The sequence below is a fragment of the Saccostrea echinata genome, unplaced genomic scaffold (assembly GCF_033153115.1).
Source record: "Saccostrea echinata isolate AGI-Se365-2 ecotype Australia unplaced genomic scaffold, CSIRO_AGI_Sech_v1 ptg000030l, whole genome shotgun sequence".
NCBI lineage: Eukaryota > Metazoa > Mollusca > Bivalvia > Ostreida > Ostreidae > Saccostrea > Saccostrea echinata.
The window spans coordinates 23,142,801-23,167,245 of NW_026889779.1; the positions used below are offsets into that span (position 1 = coordinate 23,142,801).

The 24,445-nt window shown below is 33.8% G+C and overlaps 3 protein-coding genes across 3 annotated transcripts; 1 reads left to right on the forward strand and 2 right to left on the reverse strand.

Moving 5' to 3' along the window:
- The first annotated feature begins 986 nt into the window (after window positions 1–986).
- Window positions 987–11,404, forward strand: LOC133196566 (OTU domain-containing protein 3-like). Its single transcript, XM_061332435.1, has 9 exons — window positions 987–1,087; window positions 1,467–1,721; window positions 5,321–5,469; window positions 5,600–5,712; window positions 6,058–6,186; window positions 6,716–6,838; window positions 8,800–8,896; window positions 9,135–9,334; window positions 10,625–11,404. Exons 2-9 carry the CDS (start codon window positions 1,492–1,494, stop codon window positions 10,796–10,798), a joined length of 1,215 nt encoding a protein of 404 aa, XP_061188419.1. The 5' UTR covers window positions 987–1,087; window positions 1,467–1,491; the 3' UTR covers window positions 10,799–11,404.
- A 1,920-nt stretch (window positions 11,405–13,324) lies between these two features.
- LOC133197556 (uncharacterized) lies at window positions 13,325–15,000 on the reverse strand. The gene is made up of 5 exons (XM_061333646.1): window positions 14,766–15,000; window positions 14,387–14,532; window positions 14,194–14,301; window positions 14,001–14,104; window positions 13,325–13,699 (listed from the first exon to the last, which is right to left on the reverse strand). The coding sequence occupies exons 1-5, from the start codon at window positions 14,901–14,903 to the stop codon at window positions 13,527–13,529; spliced, it is 669 nt and encodes a 222-aa protein (XP_061189630.1). The 5' UTR covers window positions 14,904–15,000; the 3' UTR covers window positions 13,325–13,526.
- Window positions 15,001–17,009: 2,009 nt separating this feature from the next.
- Window positions 17,010–21,445, reverse strand: LOC133196567 (uncharacterized). The gene is made up of 10 exons (XM_061332436.1): window positions 21,378–21,445; window positions 20,856–21,046; window positions 20,399–20,561; window positions 19,123–20,007; window positions 18,731–19,023; window positions 18,450–18,587; window positions 18,203–18,301; window positions 18,032–18,120; window positions 17,488–17,629; window positions 17,010–17,170 (listed from the first exon to the last, which is right to left on the reverse strand). Exons 2-10 carry the CDS (start codon window positions 21,040–21,042, stop codon window positions 17,145–17,147), a joined length of 2,022 nt encoding a protein of 673 aa, XP_061188420.1. The 5' UTR covers window positions 21,043–21,046; window positions 21,378–21,445; the 3' UTR covers window positions 17,010–17,144.
- Between the last annotated feature and the right edge of the window lie 3,000 nt (window positions 21,446–24,445).

The window sequence follows — 24,445 nt, forward strand, 5'->3', positions numbered from 1 at the left end:
TTGTTCTTGAGTAACAAATAAATCTTAATTATCATGTTACATTTACAGAAAGACACAATGACTGATTAAAATCAAGTTAGGGGAGGAATCTACGACACACTATTTTGTACTATTTTGGAATAAATCGCAGCTAGCAGATTACATTTTGTTTGAAGTTACTGGTAAGACCATTGCCTAAATAGAATTTACATGATTAAGGCACCTTGCGTATCAGGTTGAAAGGTGTCCTTCTGGTATATAAATTGCATGCAATTTTTTTTTATATATAAAACTGTTTGACTTGTTCATGCCCATGGACTGCAAATGGAGTTTGACATTTATGCATAAGCAAAATCATCCACCCAGGGTTTTTTCTTAAACTTAAACTGTTAAAGGGGAGGGGGTGGAGGTTGCATAGCACATAAATAATTAATTAAATCAATCTGTCTTTGTAGTCTAATCCCTAGCCACAAATATGGATCTACAGGACATTATCACTTTAAGGATATAACATTCTAGAGAGAGAGAGAGAGAGAGAGAGAGAGAGAGAGTCACAGGACCCTGTCCTAAACTAGTCTATAAATATGACATCTGTTTTATGTATTCCTTGCTTTTGATATTTGAGATCAATGAATTATATATCAATTATACAAGTTTCCAGTGCTATTAACAAATAATACCAATTTATTACTTAATGATAGGCTACAATATGAGAATAACTGTTAAAAACCTGCGCAATTTCATCAATTTTTGCTGATCTTCTGTGTACCTGTCAATTGCATAGCGAGCCCGATGTTAAAAAAACCCCACAAACATACACACGCACATCTTTTTGCTCGCTTTGAGTCTTTCCCCGGAGATTCCAGTCTGGTTAAAACTACCCCATTTGTCTTACACTCAGTGATGAGTGTAATGAGATGGAGTGGTTTTAATCAGACTGAACAACTATGACACCTTCTTTCAAAAAATCGGGATCGATATATCCAAAACAAATTTTATTTCACAACAATTGAGCAAATTGACTTTAATTGTCGTACATTTAACAAAAGGATTGGGGTTATAAAAATGTAAAGGATATTTCACTGAAGAAGGTGGTCTGTCTAGTTAGGTGAGTTAACTAGTCTATTCCTTAAACCTTTCTGTCTCTTTCGTGATGTTGAGCTTAGTAATAAAGTTAGTTTACCATAATCGCCTGCCGATAGTTGTTTCGCTTGGATAGCTATGAATGGATCTTTTTTGCTTCTTATATATTGATATGCATGAGAAGAAAAGTTAATGACCAAACGACCCGGTTAGGAGTAGATAAGCTTCTAGTTGGCAGAACGGTACGAACTTGCGAACACTGTCAATGATTCACTGCAAAAGTAGATTACTACTGATTATACATGCACTTGGTGCTACCTTATTCAGTTATTGACAGATCATTTGTGGGATTATAACAGAAATATAAGTCTGTCATTTGTTTAATTAATATATTAATTATTCAGGCAAGCTGACAACAATTTTACATTGATGTCTGCTCGGAGAATTCAAAAACTTCGCAACTGTGATCCTAAAATGACGAGGATACAGCATAATAGATCTGATGCTGTGACAAGAAAGCGTGAGGAGAGGGCTGTTAGAGAACAATACAAGCGAGAGAGGAAGATAGAGTCTTACCTAGCTGATGATGAAAACTTTCCCAGCTTCTCAGCACAGCTTGGAAAACTTGGTCTTCAGCTTAGAGACATACCAGGAGATGGGTAGGTTTGGTTTATTTTGTGAATCATCTGTCAGTGTTATGTGAAGATGTTTTATATAAAAGTATTTTCACAATGTAAGTAATATAGATCTAATAGGTGTTACTGTCTTCACTAAACTCTACTTTAAAGCACATTTTAACTCTCAGATCTGATTGTCCAGTGAACGTAGAGAATTTACCAATTTTTTATCCCCTTTTCCTCCAACAGTTATATGTTGAGTTTTCATTATTGTTGATTTACTGCTTTGGGAGGCAGTGAAGCAATTAACTTATTACATATTATTTGTGTGGTACAAACATCATGGCAGAGTATACTGTAGATCTATTCAATATTGATAAAAAAAATTGTTCCCATTTCTTGTTATATATTTGGCTGGAAGGTAAACTCGAGCTCTCTTTAATTTTCTATATCTCCATACTTGAATATTTACCATAATTATAAATACAGTTTAGGTTGTAGTGAATACTAGGTATATAACTTTTTATTGGACATGTAGTATGCAGAACTGTGGGAAATACATCAGGGTTACCTGTCTCAGGTGGGATAGTTAGACCTGGCATTCACCTGTAACAGCTGATCAATGAAATACCTGTAAAACAGGTTTTTAAAGAGACTGTTCAAGTGAAAAGAAACTGGCTTAAGAATACACAGAATTCTGATTCATAAATTCTAGTCCAAGGCATATATTTAATCTTAGAGGGAAAATCACCTTAAACTTTGATCAGTGTCTGTCTTTCCCTAATTCTGGACAAGACATTGCATAATTTTTAAAATGCTCGTTTTGTTTATTTGCTGTAGATGAGTAAATCCCATTGAAATCCAAACAATTGAAGGAATGTGTCCTAAATTTCTCAAAGCTGTTGAACTTAGATTTAAACCAGACAAAGTTATACAACAATTAGAAGAGGCATATACTTTTAAATATTCACATGACTGTGGGAAATACTTGCTGTTCTTTAACAACACATGTACATGTATATATATATCGTGTGTTTTTGATATCTCTACACCTGACACATTTCTCTGCTTTTTCATCAATATCAGTTGCTGTTTGTCAATAGAAGTAATGGTGTTTAAAACACTTAACAGTAATAGCCATGCTTGTAAATAACAACATGTAAGGTAATGTACCTGGTAGATACACAGACTATAACAGAGGTCAGTGTATGTCTGTATGATGATATGCAGGATAGTTTTAATCATAACCAGCTTAGGAACACATTTCAATCCTCCCCAACAGAATTACCTGGTAAAGCATTAGGTATTTTTGATGAAATGTAAATGAGTTATTGTTATAAATGAGATTTTGATGCAAATCAGGTGCTGAGGTGCACCAACAGACAGCAGTCTTTATCATTTTTCCTTTGTTGAGGGGGGTTGGTAACTATTGTCTGCAATTTCACCTTCATCAGATGACATACATACATTTTATTATAAATAATCTGAAATTAATAGGGAAAATTGCTTTAAATTTTAGAAGACATTAGAAGATATAATATTAAATAAATGTATAAAGTAATTTTACTCTAAAAATTTTGTATGACTATAAACATGATAAATAATGAATACATGATATATGTGTATTATACATACATAGTCACATGAGTGATTCATGTATTAAATATGATTTGGTATCCTTAAATTTCATTGTTAATCTGTATCCATTTAAATAATGTTACACAGAGACTAAAGTAAAGGCCATGGTCTCCTGTGACAATGTGACATTTACAGCCATTCATGATTGAGTCTTTGTTGACATACCTGTACATTAATATCCTTAAGAACTTTGTTCAATTTTGAGAAGTAAGAAGAAATGTCAACAAAGATTTTCTGAATAAGAAAATTACATAGAGCAAACATCTCAATATCTACAGTAATCTAGGCAAAGTATATGCCTCTATAGAAATTGTAAAAGGGTCAATCTTTCATTGCTTTGTTGATTTTTCATTGGAAATAGAAAAAAAAAAGAAAACAAAGGATACTTTCAAATATGAAAAAAACTAAGGTGGAATTTAATTAAAACATAAAATTCACAAGTATAAATTCATTTTACCAGGGGTGATGTCCCAGATTTATATAGCTAGTATTATTGTAGCAGTGAATATGTGGCTAATATAGACTTATACACTGACAATTAATAATGAATTCAACAATTTTGTATTGCTTATTGCCATATATATTTCACATATTTAGTCCTTTATGCAGTGGATTAATAGCTCATAGGATTTTTCAACTCATTGTGTGTTTTTATCCCCTCACCAAGGCTTGGGGATAAAAAAACACAACTTGTTGGATAAAAAATCATGTCCAACCACAAACCATGGGAGATTCTATATGCATCTATATTGGTACAAATAAGCTGGGAAGGGGGGGGGGGTGTTTACATAATTGTGATGTAACATGGATTAAAAAAGGTAAATCCAGAGTATAAAACAATGAACACCTGTGATGCCTTTTCTTAATGAAGCTCATTGTTCTTTGTAAAAACTTCGTTTTAGTAAATGTACTTATAGTCAATATAGAGAAAGAAAGGCTCATAAGTATTACAAACTTTTATGTCAACATGTTTTTATCAGAGGATGACAGTACAATGGGCATAATCATGTATTAAGTGTTAAATGCTTAGTTAATACTTTACAAATCTACTTTATGGGGTTGTACCTATAGGTACTAATTATAAGCACATTACACACACAGTGAAATTCAGCCTGTCACAGATTGTCATAATATATACTCTTAGAGAGTCATTTAGAATTATTTTTCATTCTTTTATTTTTTCATTCATTGCATCCTAATGGGTAAAGAGGATTCAAGTTTGTTCAGATACATGTAAATGATAAAATATGTAAATACAAATTTATGAAGGCTACACCGAGTCAATTAAAATACATGAACTACTGCTATACATTGTATTCAAGTGGATTTAACAGCATATTAATTAACACTGTTCAAAGCTAGGGCTGGGCTACAGCAGGAGTCAAAATTAAATGAATTTTACACATTATGAAAAATCTTAAAATATTTAAAATTTTCTGTGGAATATGTACAGCTAGACTAAAGAAAATCTCTTGAAATTAAATTTCAAACATTAATCATGATTAATTATCTTGCAGTTTGATATGGTTTGTCCTTAAAATCATGGAAACATTTTAAAATTGTCGAAATTAATTTAAAAGCATCAAAATACATTCTTTCAAAAAAGAAATTTGAATATATTTTGTTTTAATTTGGGGCTCCATGAAAAGGTTTATTGAATATTTTGTTTTCCGAGATATAGAAATGTGACCTAGGCAAGAGTTGTAAATGTGTCTCAGTAAGGGTTGTGGCACTTTGATCTTTTTCAGATAAATTAATGAATAGGCAATTCATGCTTTCAAGATGTTCATAATAATAGAAATATAGAGGTTATCTTCTCATGATTATCACAAGCCTTTGGATCGCTTAAATCCAACTTGAATAAAAATTGGGGTTTATTTTTTTTAACACCATAATTTTTTAAAGCGATCTAAGGGCCTGTGATGATATTATAAAGATAGATGACAATTTTGTCACACTTAATTTATTTTTTCCTTGTGACTAATTAGATTTTTTCTTTTTAGGAATTGTCTGTTTCGTGCCCTCGGAGACCAGATGGAGGGACATGGTCGTAATCACTTTAAGTATAGGTTTGATGTGGTGACATACATGTCTGATAATCGAGCAGACTTTGAACCATTTGTGGAAGATGATGTACCTTTTGATAAACACTGTAAGAACTCAGTAATATCTGTGATTGATACAAATTTTATGTATATTTTTATGCATAATCATGAAGAGACTTGTATCCTTTTTTAAAATGGCAAGAAAAATAATGCATGTACTTTGAATATTTGTTACAGTATCTAATCTATGTAAACTTGGAACCTATGCAGGGAATGATGCTATTGTGGCATTTGCTCGACTCCACTATGTCAACGTTGTTATTCATCAGCTGAATGCCCCATTCCTATTGGTAAGTTATGAATAACTAATAAACTTAATGTCGCATTCCTATTGGTAAATTAGGAATAACTAATCAACTTAATGTCCCATTCCTATTGGTAAGTTATGAATAACTAATCAACCTAATGTCCCAGTCCATTTTTTTCCCCAATACATTATATGGTCCCTAAAATTAAATATATTAAAAAAATTCTGTCACATATATTTCAAAATTCATGTTTATTCCATGCAAAAATGACAATAAAGTATAAGTGAATGCAAGAGTAAGTAAATCAAGTCGTCCCTCAGTGCTACAAACAAAACTGCTCCTAGGCATGAAGAAAAATATGATTATAAATATTATCTTCACTTGTAGATTCAGGGTAACCAGAGCAGCACAGGCCAAATCAAACAGATTCACATTGCCTACCACAATGGAGACCATTACTCTAGTGTCAGGAGAGTTCATGACAACACTGAGTCCCCTGCCAGTATCAAGATCAAGGTAACATATCGAAGTCAAGGTCATCTGTGAAAAAAAGTCCCCTGCCAGTACATTATCAAGATCAAGGTAATGCATTAAAGTCAAGGTCATTCATTACAATACTGAGTCTTTTGCTAGTATCAAGGTAATGCATCAAAGTCAAGGTCATCCATAACAACACTGAGTCTTCTGCTAGTATCAAGATCAAGGTAATCAGTCTGTGAAATTTTACCCTAGCCCTTGTACCAAAGATAAGGTCATGATGACAATCTCGGTCCTGTGCCAGTCTCAAGGTCAAGATAATCAGTTAATGACATTTGACCAAGTCCACTATATCAAGGTCAAGGTCAGCCATGACAATACTGAATCCCCTGCCAATGTCACTGAAACCAGGCAGAATCACAGTGTCAAAATACATGTAATCAAATGAATAAAAATAACAAGTTTTCCACCAAAAGTTTTTCTTCACTTTCAGTCAGGTAGATGCTGTTGACTTGGATGTGGTCAGATTAATCATGGTTCATTCATATATTTTACTTTTGTGTAACAGATAGGGGAGGAGTCTGAGAGTAAGAGTAAAGTAATGAATGGTCATGTGACAGGAGGTGTGGTCTCAGCTGTCCGTGATGAACAGAGCATTGAGGAGGAGGTCATGCTGGCCACCAGCTGTATGGTATGTGTTACAAAAACATGCCCACAAGTTATCTTAGTATATAAATTGGTGTCCTCTGAAGCATTGAATATCATTTTGTTGATGTTGCTGTCAGTAACTTAGGTTAAAGTTTTGGATCAGTTCCATTTCCAAATAATTGTGAATCCCAGGAAGTTAAGCTAATATGAATCATAATGCATCTAATGATGTATACTTTTACATAATATTAGGTTTGTTACTGTCTATGGAACAATCTCAGAGATGATGAGATGAAGCCGAGTGATCTTTGAGATTGATCAGTTGATATTTCTGTAGACAGTCAGTAACAAACCTAATCAACAATTTAATTTCTTGAGGATTGGAATATGAGAAATATTTTCATAATAGGATATAAATTCTCACTTGCCTGGCACACATATATAGCCAAAAATCACGTGTGAGGTTTAATGAAAGTGCAACATTCTAGTCTGAGAGATTAAAAGTAACTATAAGCCCTACCTTAATAAAAATTGCAAGTATGTTGCATTTAGTGATGCAAGCTGCATCTTTCTTCAGTTACTTTATATTTTTTTACCTAATGATATGTATGTAAAACACTGATATGATGAAATTTTTCATTGCTTCTTAATAAAAAATTATTTGACTTGAGATGTTGCCTTTCCTGATGATAACATATGTTGAAGTGAACCAAATCAATTTTGATTATTAGGGCCCCGCTCTGCGGGCACCCTATAGTGATCAGTCTGTCCGTCCATCCGTCCAACTGTCCGTCTGTCCGTCCGAGATCTCTTGTTCGGAGCATATCTTCTCTCTCCTTGGCCCAATCGGGCTCATACTTCACCCACAGAGTGTCTTTGGATAAAGGGTGTGCAGTGATTTTGAACCATGTTTCTAGGTCTAAGGTTAAGGTCATAGCAGAATTATATGAAAAATCCTTGTCCAGAGCATATCTTCTCTCCTCTTGGTCCAATGTGGCTCATACTTCACTCACAGAGTGCCACTGGTCAATGGATGTGCAGTGACATTGAAGGGTTTCTAGGTCAAGGGTCAAGGTCAAAAATAGCCTCTCTGTTTAAATTCTTGTTCTGAGCATATTTTCTCTCTCCTTGGCCCAATCTGGCTCATACTTCACCCACAGAGTGTCTTTGGGTAAAGGGTGTGCAGTGACCTTGAACCATGTTTTTAGGTCTAAGGTTAAGGTCATAGCAGAATTATATGAAAAATCCTTGTCTGGAGCATATCTTCTCTCCCCTAGGTCCAATGTGGCTCATACTTCAATCACAGAGTGCCACTGGTCAATGGATGTGCAGTGACCTTGAACAAAGTTTCTAGGTCAAGGATCAAGGTCAAAAATAGCCTTTCTGTTTAAAATCTTTGTTTGGTGCATAATTTTTTTCTCTTAAGTCCAGTCAGCCTCAACTTTACCAATTGACTTAGGTTACTTAACATTTGTAATATTCCTTCCATATTTTGATAGAGGATATGCAACAATTTTCATAGAGGATATTTTTGTGCTTTTGTTTGATAGAGGGTATGGAGCACTCGTGATTTTCGTGCCATTTTTTATTATAACAAGGATGACATAGAATCCCTTTAGACTCAAACAGCACATCCCTTAATAGTACACAAATGTTCCTCTTCAAAATAAACCCTTTTCAGCTACCCTTACATTTTCATGTTCGTTGCTGAAAGCGGGGCCCTTTGAGATGGCCACCATCTCAATGATATCTAGTCTACATATATTTTCTTTGAGTTATATTTATAATTTAAGAATTCTGTTCATGTACATGTACTTATTTTAGTGTGATCAAAATTTTGCGTTAATGTAGTTCTTGCACTGATTTGAACCATCATAAAATCCTTATTTGGTTATGATACGCTATAGTAGTATGAGTCCATTCTAGACAAGGGTTCCAGAATCAACATTATGACACATTCTTTAGTAGATACGAGTGGTTTAATGACTGATGTACACATTTTAGGACATAGAGCAAATTCGTGAAGTTCTAGTGGACTGTGGGTATGATGTTGAACTTGCTATTGCCACATTATTGCAGATCATGGAAGTCAGCGAGAATGGTAGGTCTAGAAAAATTCAAAAAATAAATTTTCACATTTAATCTGTAGTTTTTTTGAACGAATAAACTTTTAGGGAATAAATATTCTAAAGAATTTAAGATGTGATTTGAGAAACAGACTGGGCATTCAAGATATAAATGAATCAAAGGGACAGAAATGCATAAGTTTTTTCCATATTACATGTAGTAAGGTAACACTTCAGAATTGCAGAGTACAGTACATTTCATTTTTTTTCCAGGTCATGAGGAAACTGCCTCTCTAGCTTCTCAGATGACCTCCACAGACAGTGGGGTGTGGTCTGAAGCCTCACGGTCCTCTGGGGATTACGCCTCCCCCCAAACTGGGGCCACCCATGTACGAGAAAATAGTTATGGTGGAAGCTCAGGTTATGGATCACTTAGCAGCTTTCCAGGTGGAGCTAGGCCTAAACAAACTCAGGTATACTGTTAACTCTAAGTTAGCTAGACATAACAGACACAGGTAGAGAGGTTAACTAGACCTAAACAGACTCAGGTATACTGTTAACTCTAGATTTGCTAGACCTAAACAGACTTAGGTATACTGTTAACTCTAAGTAAGCTAGACATAACAGACACAGGTAGAGAGGTTAGTTAGACCTAAACAGACTCAGGTATGCAGTTAACTCTAAGTTAGCTAAACATAACAGACACAATTAGAGAGGTTAGCTAGACCTATACAGACTCAGAAATAGGGTTCACTTCAATTAAGTTAACTAGACCTAAACAGACTCTGATATAGGTAGGGTTCACTTCAGTTATGTTTTTTGCAATGATATAGGGTTCACTCCAATTAAGTTAGCTATACCTAAACAGTTCAACCCAATTCATGTAGCCATGTAGATATAAGTTCTCTTACATTAAGTTAGCTATACCTAAACAGACTCAGGTATTGAAATGGACTGAATTAAGTCAGCTAGACCTAAATAGATTCAAGAGATTAGTTAAACATCAAATTTGTTCAATCCAGTTAGCAAGATATGATAGATCTAGGTCAAGAGTTTATTAATATTAAGCACAGACACTTGATGTTATAATTTTTCCTATCATAAAAAAATTATATTTGCAAATGTTTTCTCTTAAATAAACTATTTAAGCAATGCATATCTATCACTGTATTAATAGGTCCTTAAATCATAAATGTTCGACATAAACATTGACGTTTTAATATGTTGAACATTTATGTTCACATTCGACATGATCCGTTAAACATGTGTCAACAAAGGGTTGATGCATGTTCAACAGATCAAATGCTGTTGAGTTTTGAGAAATAATACATTTCATGAGTTAAAGGTTATAATTAAGCAAATATAATTATAATATGGCCACAAATATATATATATAAGTAATAAAGTATTACTTTTAAACATCTATAAGGATATAGATACAGGTTAGTAAATGATCATGTCTTTGATCACGTGACCAACCCGTACCTATATCCAGATAGATGTTTAAAAGAGATGCCTTATTTCTTAAATAACTCCCTACCTTATTCCTAAACAGCCTCAGGTACTGGCTAATATCATGTAGGGGTTTATATTTTTTTGTGATAAGAAAAATATATAATGTCAAGTGCCAGTGATAAAAGTTAGCAAGTACCAAACATTCTCTGGGAATAATTTACTTTAATTAAGTTAGTTAGACAGAATGAAAAGTTCATTCCAATTTTCTTATGACCTACTTCTTAATTTGAATATGGTTTATTTTACAGATCAAACCTCAATCAGCAAAGGAGAAGAGAGAGAATAAAAAGCTGGAGAAGAAGAAACGAGCCGAGGAGAGACATAAGATGAGGATTCAGGGGAATTCCCCACAAGTTCCCACAATGTATGATGATAACGCGGTTACCGTGGTCTCCAAGGACATTGGCATGATGAAAATCTAAAAATATTCAAAGGAACTAATGTGTCGGGGTTGTGGTATAAAACAAGGCATATTTATTTACCTAGTTATTGGATGCATCATCCCTGCTGTTCCCCATCTCTAGTAAGAAATTAGGAACAGAAAACTGGTGTGTAAATAACTAATTTAAAATAAGTTCCATTTACTTTTTGTGATTTTATGTGGTTAGTTTATGGACTTAAATCATGAAAAGCTGTGCAACTGCTCACTATTAGGCCAAAAAAAATTAATCAATAGTTTCTCAGGCATCGCTGCATCAGGTCAAACACTGCCGCATTGATCAATTTTATTGACATATTCAAAAGGGAAATAACTCAATTTTCCATTTTTCCAAGTTGAAAAAGAAAATTGAGTTATTTCCCTTTTCATAAATGCTAATAGATAGACGTTTTTATTAGATAAACAATACTTTTCTTGTTAATATGGTATTTTATGAATTAACTTTGTTTGGAACAACATTATTTAAAGTTGAATACATTTTATAATTGATGTAAGAGAACAAAAAAAAGTAAAAATAAGTTTATATCATCATTTTGTTGAGCAACTGACATGAAAAAAGGTATAACACCTGCTTCTTAAAAAAAAAAAAAAAAAAAAAAAAAAAAAAGAACCTGCCCGCCGCATTGAATTTTGAAATTTTTGGCCTAATTAATTTTGTATGGCCTTATATTGCACCCTGTCATGATTTACTTTGTGATGGATATCAGTTTTGACCTTCTATGCTTTCAGCATTTCATATTTCTTTTCTGTTATGAAAGGAAGGAAACTTTGCTTCGGACAATCTTTATTCTTTCATGTATCATTACACTTTATTGGATATTTTGAATAATTTCTATCTAATAATTTCAACTGTCTTCAAAACACTTATTTGTACATGTATTTACTGCCTGTCAGTCTTTTCTGTTGTGTTTTGATGTGAAATTTAAGAGTGTAGGGGAAAAAACCTTCTGGATCTGTCTTTAAAGGGATTTGGGTTACTAAACACAAATTTGCAACCAAACCCACTTTATGCCATGATATGACTGATATGTAATTCAGAAAATCAGTGAAAACTCCTCATAAGAATATTTTAATAGGGTGTTAAGATATACCACCCTGTAGAATACTAATCTTTGATTTACATTGTCAGTTACATGTAAAAGTATGTTACCGACAGGAGATTAAATCTAGTTATCGTACAAAATGTATGTGATAATATTACCTATGAACATGTATGCATAGTTGTTGCTTATTGATAGTGTAAAAACACAAAAATGTAATCAGAAAAAGAAAAAATGTTAGTAGTTACCAAATGAAAATTATGTAATAGACACTAGTTCCTGAAATCTTGAGTGTGTCAGATTTTTTCCTTTATTAAACAGTCTTCACAAAATTAGTGTGATTATTACTCCACTTGTCTTTCATTGTTATATATTGTTTAATTTATATATTGTTGTTATATTTCATTTACTTTGTTGTGGATATGTACTGTATGAAATTGCATAAGAATATGATGTAGAGATGGTCTCACAGTTTTCATGTGAAGTTGTAGATAGATGTACATATAGACTTTTGTAACTATTAAAACTGGTATACATATACATGTACAATATAACTTAGAAATGGTACATTTTTTGAAGATTTTTTATCTTCTACTATGTACATGTATTTTATATCCAGTATGAAAATTTTGTACCGGTAGGTTTATTTGAAAAGTGATGTAGAAAATTCAGGGATTAATATTTTTGGTATTGATGTAACTCATTATTGCTAATCACATCTTCATTATAGCCAACTATTCAAAATGTTTCTCTTTTCACAAACCCTTGGCCTATTATACTACTAAAATAAAGGATTTGGGTGGATAAAGTGTGATTGGACCCGATTGATTCCCCTCCACCAATAAGGAGGGTGCAGGAAAGATACAGTCACTGACACCAGTCTGGATGAATTTTGAAAATTTCAAAAACACCTGGCTAGCAAAGATGTGCTAATCAAAGTAAAAGAAAAATGCTCGCAGAAACCCGAGATTTTTTGATACATAGTGAAATGTAGAGAGCTGTAATGAAAAAGTCCCTTGGCTTATATTTCCTGGATCAGATTTGATTAATATTTGTGTGTTACTTGTTATTTTCTCTTTTCCTATTGACTGTGTTATATTCTGGACAAGAGTTTCAGTTATTACAAATATATATATTTTTCTGTAATAAAAATATGCTTTATATCAGGTGTTTATTTTATGAAGAAAAGGTCTAAATTTTGGAATTCTGACTATGGTAATATTTTCCTGAAAATTCCACAAGGCAAATTGTAAATAGTTTAAATTGATTTTTAAGAGCAGTGTATACATGTAGGTACAGAACTGTAGCTCTATGGAGAATACTACTACTAATTTTGGAGGGATATTAATGATGCTTAATTTAAATATTCAAAAATCTTATATCTAGCAAATGAACCATTCCACATTAAATTGAAATTTGATTTTACCATTTTCTTGCCCAATTCAACAAATTGAAGAAATCTGTCAGTATTAAACCTTAATGTGAGTGTTTAATTTGTTATATCTTAATCTCAAACAAATTGCAGAGGCAAGTTAAAAAATGCACTTAAAACGTACAATTGTAACAAAGATAAACAACAGTATTTATATAACAATTTCATCATTCACACTACAGATATGAACAAGAATTTCACTTCACCATTTCTTCTTACAGTTTCATTCTAAATTTATATCAGAAGAGGTTCGTTTGGAGCATTATACGGATGAATTCTGATTGGTCGACTCGACCATCTCCATTTATATCTGCCTCTTCTATCATTTCTTCTAGCTCCTTCTGTGTGAATTTTATACCAGCATCTTCACATGCCATTTTCAAATTGTCTAATGATATTGCCCCCGATTTATCTGAAATAAAAAAAAAAATGCTGTGTGATCTTCATAGTGAGAATAATATAGTTTTTTTCCCTTTGGATTGAGTGAAGTGTTTTAATTTAAAACACTTGTACAGAAATTTCAACTGCGATAGGAAAAAAATAATTGAATGAGAAAGTGAGTTTCAAGTTTATGATTTTTATTATGTTTGATAGTATTACTTCTATATTAACCCGTTTTAAAACCTGTCTATCTTCTGAGGGGCAGATGAAATTTAATCTTTACAAGGTGTCACTTGTATATATTTAAATTAACTTCATAATAATGAACTGACCATAGTCAAACATGCTGAATCCCTTGAGGATTTCATCATACATATCTCGAGAATCTCCTTGTCTATCAATGATCACCTCCAGAAATTCAGTGAACTCAATTTGACTGGAAAAAAAAAAACCGGACGAATGTAAAAATGATTTTCTATCATAAACATGTTCAAGGTAATTTAGAAGGGAATGAAAGGGACTAACCTCCTGCCTTTTAAATTGACATCTACAATCATTTGCTTGGCATCATCTCTGCTACACTTAAACCCTAGGGCTCTCATTGCTCTTCTAAGTTCAGCAGAGTTTATGTACCTGAAATAATTTCATGATATCTTTTACCTATAACCACCAGTAAACATTACAAGATAAAACTGTCTGAACAAAATCAGTTTCTTACCCATCATTATTTGTATCAAACAACTCGAACACAACCAGAAGATCTCTTATCTCTTGAGCTGTAAGGTGTTTAAGGATTCTGTTAGACATTTTGTATCCATGGACTTCCTTTTCATCCACAGGATTTGAGGTCAACAATTTAACAAGCTGAAAATATTGGGGGAAAAGTAAACTTCCCGTTAAATCAATATTTTGCTAACATTGTACAGCACAAGTCTTTATTATTTTATAAGAAAGTGTTTCATGTTTTTGTATAACTACACGTAATACAAATCTTAATCATTGAGTACAGTATAAAATATTGTTCCAGTAAAGGCCAATTTCCATATACAATTTTGTTGAGTCTTTAAGTATGGACATTACCTTTAGAAGATACTTACACTTTCTCCTGGTTTAGGGGGAGGAGGAACAAAAGCAGGTGCGATTGGATCTGACGGGGAGTTATTCTCCTTTAGAGATTTACTGCCGCTCTTCTTACTCTTGCTCTTTTTTGACTTCCCCTTCTTTTTACCCGGCATTATTGTTATCAAATGTAAGACACTAAAAATTGATGTTTGTTTACAACAAGCACCTGTTGTACGCCATTTTGACGCTACCTGTGTTGCCCCCTGACGTAACAATTTTCTTTATCACTGATTGGTTTAACTTTTGAATATAAATTTAAAATCAACCTTATGTATCACGTTTTTCCGGATTATCTTCAAAAAGTTTTTCTCTTTCATTTTAAGCTCACCTGTATAAGGCACCGTTTTTGGTACTTTCTAGGTATTCCATGAAATCAAATAGGGATTTTTTTCAATCAAGAATTCATTTTTTGATATTGAAAAATGAATGAATGAATGAAAAAATAAATAAATAAATAAATAATCACAGAAAATAACTTGAAAGAGAATTTCGTGATATCAATTTTTTTTTCTTATTTTCCGATATCAGAAAACCATTTTTTGAACATCCAATATTCAATTTTCTGATAAAATAAATCATTTTAAGATAACAGAAATTCACCTTTAAAAAAAAAAAAATTAAAAATTCGAATTTCAACCAATAATGCCTTTAAGATTTATGAAAATTATCAATTTATCTCCTGACCTCGCACTTGTTGCATTAAAGAAAATTAACATAATAAATTTTTGCTATTTTCGGGTGTTCATTGTCTAGTATTTACATATATTAGAAATATTAAAAAAAAGACGGTTACCAGTGTCGTAGTTGCCATGGCCTCGAATTTATTTATGTTTATTTAACTTGTATTTTCCCGCTATTTCACGTATATCTTGTATATTGTCTTTGTTTGTATATATTGTATATAGAACCTCATTTGAGTGAATAAATTGAACTTGAATTTTATAAGAGAGATGGACATAGATTTTTTTTAAATACATGTATCTGAATTTAGGCTTTCATAGGAAAAAAAAGAATCTTCTCAGGAACAGCAAAGCCATGATTGTAGTTATATTTATATGGAATCAAAAAGAGACCCTACTGAATGCGGTAAAGGTTAATGAATTTCAGTTTACAACATAATTTTCTTTGTCTTTCGGAAGTATGGATATCCTTATAAAAGTGATCATGAATTTCTTTGTGCTCCTATTTTAATATTTCTTCACTTAAGGCAGTTATGATAGTTTAAGAGTTTTTGTAAAATGTGCTTTATGAATAATTTTTTTTTTTTATTTTTTATTACAATGTATGCATGCGCGGATCTAGAGGAGGTGGGGAGGGGTGGGGTCCGGAACACCCCCCCCCCCCCCCCGAAGGTATTTTTCACGTCGGGGAAAGGCTTTTTTTGTTTGTCAAGATATTTCTGGGAGAAAATTTTTTGCTCGGGTGGACACTCCACCCCACCCCACCCCCCTCCCGGAAAAAAATTCTGGATCCGCGCCTGGCATGTATTCGGGGGGGGGGGGGGTTCCTGTCAACAAGCACCTGTGGCATAGATTGCCAAGTGGTCTAGCGCACTGTTTCTGTTCTGCTAGGAGACAGGTTGCGTAGGTCGAGAGTTCAACCCCGGGTTGGAGCGGAAGTGGGTATCCTTATAAAAACGATCATGAATTTCTCTGTGCTCCCCCTCTCTCTCTTTCTATATATATATATATATATATAAACTTCTGTTTTCCCACTTTGATACCATGACTTTCCATCGACAACGACATGGGGATTCTCTCTTCAAACTAAAGGCTTTAATTTTAAAATAAATTGCGTAAAAGAGTATTTTTGGGTTCGAAGATAATGCAACAAACCAGACCAGTATTCGAACACTGGTCCCCTCAATTTTATGCTATCTATATTCAATTAAAAAAAAACAAACAAAAAACAAAACAAAACAAAAAAAAAAAACAACAAAAAAAAAAACAACAAAAAAAAAAAAAAAAAAAAAAAAAAAAAAAAAAAACCACAAAGAATATAATTAAAATGAATAGAATTCATTTATTTAACAAAAACAGAATTTTAAACAGAAAAAATCTTATCATATCTCATCGCAAATGCAAAAAGAATCTCCCTTAATTTTAAATAAAACTAATATTTGCATGTGAAGATATATCAATTACAATATTTCTTAAAACACAACATAACTGTAAAAATAGATATACGATACACATAGACGGTTTTCCTAATTTTCGCAAGAAATAACATTACAATACATTATCAACATTATCCCCACCATTATCTGCAATTCACAGGAAATTAAATGCGTAAAGAGATTCTCACAAAATTATCACATCGTTTTCGTCTGTTGCCAAGTTACATGTTTTATCATTTTAGTGACGCTGTAATAAAGTTTTCCCTGAAAAAAAATTAAAATAGGTATCAAACTAATAATGTATCAATCTGGACTTAAGATAAGGACGCAATTATTAGATTGTATACACTAGTAGAAGAAATCAATATTTAGAAACCCATCTTTCACTTTTGTGTGTGTGTAAAAGGGGGGGGGGGGTGTCGAGATCTACCACTGTGTGAAAAATTCATTGTACTCTTATGTGATAATTATTAAAAAAAAATAATGACTAACGTAAATAATTGAAAAATTGCAAAGAAAGAAGAAAATGCCAAAATCATTGATTATTTGATCCGCCCTTCTGATTCTCCTCAAACACTTACCGGCGTTTCTCTCCAGGGTACCCTCTGATTCTGGTGTGGAAGCTCGGGAGGAGTCAGATATCTCCGACTGAAATCCCTCCCTACGCAACAACCAATACGTCCTCACGGTGCCTTTGAAAGCATGAAGGAGGTCACGATCATTCTGATTAATATAACGATATTTTTTCTTTAGTATTTGTTCCCCATTTTTCTGAAAACATGCGTCTTTTTTCATGCAATTTTACGATATCATCGGTTTGTCCCCATGTATAAGTTCTAATGCCCCAAGACCGTAAACTGAGAACAGACTTAGGTCAAAATTTAGATTTAGAATATCTTGATTTTAATTTAAAAACCATGGTTGTAAAGGTGCAGTTTGTAAAATATCCAAATACAAACATTCAATTTAAATTGGTTTTATTTCCTTATTATTTAACTGTTCTCAATCTATGGTCTTGCAGGGTTTGGAGGTATCAGTATCTTTTTGGTTAATGAAATTACATTTATCTGAAGCGGGGGGTGGGTGGGGGGATTTAAATACAAATAAAATTCAGTATCAGAGTACCTTAATGTTGTCCTTGCGTTCTTCTATGACAAAACCTCCCAAACCATCTAAGAGTTCGAAGGTCGTCTCACTAATATGGATTCGATTGGCTGAAACATATCATTAATAAAGCACCAAGGACCTTGTAATAAAAAGTTCTGAAAGTTTTACTTCATGATCAACAATCTTTACCTTTTCCAAGTGACTCCATCTTAGAAGCAAGGCTCACCGTCTCACCAAACAGACAATATCTCGGCATCTTTGACCCAACCACTCCAGCTACTACGGGACCTGGAAAACAAATAGCAGCAGTGTTCTAATACTAGTATCTAAAAGTCAGTCTGACAAGAACTAACTAATGAAAGCTCAGACTATTGATGACAATCTAAATTTGGACTGTTTTCAATTTGAATTAAACTTATTTTTAAAAGAGACGCACCAGAGTGACAACCGGTCCTGAGTCTGAACTTGGTCCCAGGAAGATGAGGTATCTCAAGTCGGTTGATGTGTTCCAACAGATCTAGTGCCATGGTTGCGATCTCTGCAGCGTGACGCCGTCCATTCTGACGAGGTACTCCTGAATGGCATAAGAAAGCATACCAAATGCATTTACATGAGTATTGCACAACTATCGATATGTTTTACCACAAAGTATACCGGTATTGTTCAGTAACATCTATCTGCATGATTGATACTTGGAATTTCTACAACGTTCCTTACCCGACACCACCATGTAGGCATCACCAATGGTTTCCACTTTGTACACGTCATACATCTCGATCCGCTGGTCGAAACAAAGATATAAACTGTTCAGCATGTCCACGACCTGCAATGGGGAACTCTGAGAAGAAATCTGAGTGAATCCCACAATGTCGCTAAAGAAAATGGTGGACTCGCTAAATTGTTCCGCGTCAACAACTTCGTTCTGCTTTAGTCGCTCAGCTACAGACTTCGGCAACATTTGGTACAAAAGGGTGTCTGTTCGTTTCTTCTCTTTATTTAGCGCTTTTGTTCTGAAACAAATGAATAAGGATTTAAAGAAATATACTATCTAGTACCAATTCTTTGTTGAAGCGTCAAATAAACCAAAGAATACTAGTAGCCGTACAAACCGATTTGCAATTGAAATGGAATACGTCTGAATCTCTGAGGTCAGAGAATACACCGCGAACACGATCAATGGACATATAATGAGAATTACTCCGAACACGATGCATATAGTAATCACGTTCCTCAGATCGTCATTGGAACTTTCTGATAGAAGCTGGTCTATTTTTGTTGCTAACTGTCTTTGAGTGGCCCTAAGAGCGTTCATATACACTGTCATGTTGTTGAACCACCATTTTGCACGCTCTACAGAACCACGTGACGACGAACTCCTATTCGAGCGAATCTCGTTCCTCATTTTCTGCATAGGTTCAATGATATTAGCGTTCCTCATCAACTGCGCCTCGTACATGTCATAAGCCAGTTCTGAATACAATCTGGACGACTGGAAAGTGATGTTAGCGATATCTTGGCTTTCCACAAACAACAGATATTCGTCTCTTGTATTAAATCGACCAACGGCGTAAAAAGACACACCAAGTCCTCTCTCTCGTCCAAAGAACTCACTAGCCACGATAATTTCTTGATAGGCCACCAAGCTCTTCCACACTGATCCTGACTGAGTTTCAACAATTGCCTCATACAACCACTGGATGAAGACTTCGATGCTGTCGGAGTAGAATTGCAGCTCCTCTTTGATGGTCCTGTTGTAAGAATCCAGCTGATAGCGATGTCTGTTGAGGTAGGAGAGGAACTTTTCTCGGGTTTGAAACTCGTCCCTGACGATATTGGCACTGGTTGGCCAGGAGGACAGGTTCTGAATGGCGATGTCGGTATCGGGGTATCGCTGTAGGAGGAGGTCTTTGGTTTCCAGTTCTATATTACTCACGTACAAAGCGCTCATATCTCGTTCCCTCTGAATGTTACCGAGCAAAATACCCAACTCAATGCTAAAAAGAACAAAGGGAAGGATGGTTAATATTTATTGGTGTCATAGCAATATGTAAAATACAAATATTTTGGTCTCAACAATTTTTCGCCGGGCGTCATTTTTTGTTATCTTTGTGGTTGGCAAAACCGTTCAACGAACTACATGATGGCAAATCTTTACTTATGATAGAATAGAATGATCGGAGTGAGTGTTGAGTGAGAGAATTCATGGAAATCACCACAGGTCGACAATTTGGCCGAAAGAATGTACCTAAAGTAGAGAATTCTCTGCTAATTTTGGAGGATACAATATATAGCTCTCCAGGGATAAAATATAGAATACCTAAAGTAGAGAATTCTGCTGATCTTGGAGGATACAATATAGTTCTCCAGGGATAAAATATAGAATACCTAAAGTAGAGAATTCTGCTGATTTTGGAGGATACAATATAGCTCTCCAGGGATACAATGAAGGTGTTGGCTGTCATCCCCGTGAGCACAATAACCGGAATCAGTACCACCGCCAACATCTTTACCATCTGCTGCCGCTTACCGGCGTCCGTGATCGGGTTACCTGGTGAAAGATTTAGTAAATTACTCCAGTATCAATATTCACTTAAATAATTATTATTGTATGTATTTATTTTAAAAATAAAGGTCTTAGTTAAAAATCGAAAATCATTTTAATTTATTTTTATCTGGATCTTTTAAAATCGAAGTCCAGTATACAAAATAATCATTAATGGAGTATGCAAACAAGAATTTTAACATTTTTCCTTTCTGTACAGAAATAAATGAAAAAGTTGTTCGCACTTTATTCTACAGATTATGCTACAAAGATGCAGTTGTTAATATTTTCCGGTCCTACCTCGACAAACCTCCTCGCACCTGTTCCAATTCTGTCCAAGGTTTAACATATCCATAATGGCCAGATTCAACTGTGATTGAGTCAGGGACTCCATGGAGCTGGCCAATGAGGGTTCCTTCTTCCCATCCCCGGGGCGGACCCGACCCCCGCGCTTCAGCCACGTCATCTTAGAGCTTACCTCAGCCATTTATCTGGTAAAGAAATATCGGGGATGGTTTATTTTAGCTCTTACAATTCTTTTGCGCAGAGAAATTTGTCTCCTTATACTTTACAACTTCTCATTTTGCTGTAAATGAGATTATTTATTAGAAAATAAAAATAACATTAACGCATGGAAGAGTTAAGCCTTTTTTCACTTTGAACAGATATACATATAGAATTGACGACCCGGTAAATTTTTACATATTTAAAACGAATTCAGAAGTAAATATATTTAACTTTCCAGTTGATATACTAGTCTAACTGGATATATAAGAGACAATTAATTTCGATATTTTCTGTAATGGTTTGATTAGTACTCACAGAAGAGACCTGGCTGCTAAAACATTGTTTCAGAAGTTGTCTGTGTTGTAGATCTTTTGAGGTTGTGAAAGAACAGCAGAGATGATGGTGATGAAGAGGAAATAATAGAGGACTCTTAGCTGCCAATTACATTGGGTGATAACAGGACATTTTATTTAGCATGCAATCGGTGAAGTTCAATGTGCCAGGTAACCTTTAACCACAGTTAGGGTGAACAATACTTTACTATAAATTATTCAACTTCGTACAAAGGAATAAAACAAAATGCAATAAACTACTTTATATGACTTTAAAGATTTTTAGATATAATGTAATTTAAAGAGAAATTATGCTCTCTGATTAAGTCATGGCTTGCACTTATATACATTACACTGTACCATTGATGAAATTGCTTAATCATAAAAGTAGACAAGGACTTTCGTGATATATACATGAGGCACGACTTTGTCATTTCTGAATCACATTAAAACTTCAATATTTGACTGTCCAAGAAATCAAATGTAATACTGACAATAATATGTACGTACACATTCTCCCCTCCCAGAAACTCCCCTGAATTGCAAATCGGTTTAAAAGTGATAAGTAACACTTTCCGCCCTCTTTTCAAAAAATAAAGTCAAATTAATTATATAGATTTGATTCTGTCTTTTCTGATATACAGACTGTGAATGTGAGTATCTCACATTAGACACAGAGTATCTTTAGATAACCAGCAATTATCCCCCATCCAATCAAACTGGCATCACTTAGATGGTGATGTATAGGTGAAGATAACAATTACAATGATCAGTTCAATAAATCTAGTGAACAAAACGAACAGGGCAAAACACGGACCCCTGAAAACACCAGAGGCGGGTCAGCTAGGTGCCTAGGAGGAGAAAGCATCCACTGTCGACCGGTCACCTCCGCCGTGAGTCCTATGTATTGACTGGGTAGACGGATTACTCCGTAGTCAAATTTATTATAGAATCAATGATATAACAAATGTTATGAAACATGTCAAACAAATTCGACCCAACGATAGTGTTACATGTATTTACAAACAAGTTCATTATAATGACCGTAGAATTTGCGAAAAGCTTACTTTAAAATGGGGTTATAGAAATATTTGTAACATCAACTTATTTGTCAGTAGCTTGCCTGCCATTGTTTAATATTGATCATACTCAGAGCATGCTCTTCAGTATTGAATAAGTTGGGAGACATAAATACTATATGCAGGCGATGTTGGAATATTACTTCATAAGTAAGGGAAAAGATGAAGTCATCTGTCATTTTATCACACAGTTTAGCCATAAGTTGGCCATTATCTTTAAAATCAGTAAAACATCCAAATATGAAACAGATCTGACAGTCTCTGTGGTGTCTTTTATTTGGAGTTCGAGTCGGCTCACTATTTGATAAAACGTCGTCAATATATTAAAATGTTGAGTTGAAGGCCACAGCAAAATTTTTCTTTTTCCGTAAAATTTTTAACGTACTTGAATAAAAAGTAAGAACAAAATCTCTACATTCTTTTTATGTTAGCATATATATATAATAAATAACAAATATTTCACGCACACTGACAAGCACACCCACCCAGCCACAGGTGCAAAGCCTTGTGTGTGCAGAATCCTGCATTAATTACTTTCCTTTCATGATAATCTGCTAGACATTCTGTATGATATGGTGCTCTTTACTTATTGTACCCTTTTAATAAAATTATTATAAGGCTTTTACTAAGATGGAATTCCAAATCTAAATTTAGAATTAAAAAACTTAAACACTTGCATAAACACAACGTCTTGTCTGGCAAAAAGGGACATGCAGATCCTTGACAGGTAAAATTAAATTGTATTTGACGTCAAATAATTTCATTTATTTTTGTGAAGGTTCTTGCTTTAAAAAGTTTTGATTTAAATTTATAAAGAAACTGGATGTATTTGATATGATCCATTGAGTCCAGTCGAAAACTGCAACCAGGAAGTGGTTTTATATAATGCAGTGTTATCACAAACAAGTTTCTCCTAGCTACGCAAAAATTTCGCAAGTGAAGAGAAAAATGTCCAAATGTAAAACAAACCCCTTGTTTTGTTAGCCATGTTTCATACATGTATCAAAAGTAAATTACTGCAAAAATTACTTTCGCGCATGAATGGTTTCAACCAAAGCGTTCGTAGGACCAGATATGCGCACAGTGACTATAATTTTACTTAATATATATGTACAGAATATTTAGGTGTGCAAATGTGATATCATTAACGGGCCATTATGCCATACCATTATTACATTATTTTCTTAATAGTCAATTTTAAGGAATTCTTTGTTACACACAAATACTGCTTATGTATAAGCTAAGAGATGTGATTATACATGTATATTCCATTGACCTGTACGTCCGTTACTAAGAATGCTGAAAGGTATCGCTCCTAACATCATTAACGTATATTTCGATAGAAAAAATACCTACTGCAGACCTTAGTTTGATTCTTAATGTTGCAAAATTGAAAATGTCAGACATTCTTTGGAAAAAAAGAACTGTTTACAATGCGGTTTGTCGACATCGAAACTTTAAGCTTTATATGGAATCATAATGTTCAATGCGTGGGTATAATAAGAAACAATTTACAAAAGTAAAATCATATTAGAATACATTTCTTGTGACGCATATTATATCAAATTCTTAGAACTGAGCAACCAAATAAACATGCGGTGATCGAGTCCAGTCGTAAATTGCAACCAGGAAGTGGTTTTATCAATGCAGTGTTATTACAAACTTGTTTGTGATATGCAGTGAAGGAGAAACTTCAGGTGTACTATACAACGGCATGTTCGAGAAGTGGTGTAAATCAGATGTGGATACTTAAACCTCCAAGGAAATTTGAGAAAATTTTAACAAAATCAATTACATCAAAACGTACGACTTTTCAACACTTAATACAATCATTCCAAACGATAAATTAAAATCCAGGCTTTTAGACATCATAACTGCTTTTTCAATAAAAATGGAACTCGTAAATATACTTATTTCTTGTCACTGGTCATTTGCAAAATTATTTTGTTAAAAAGCATTCTGATTGTACACA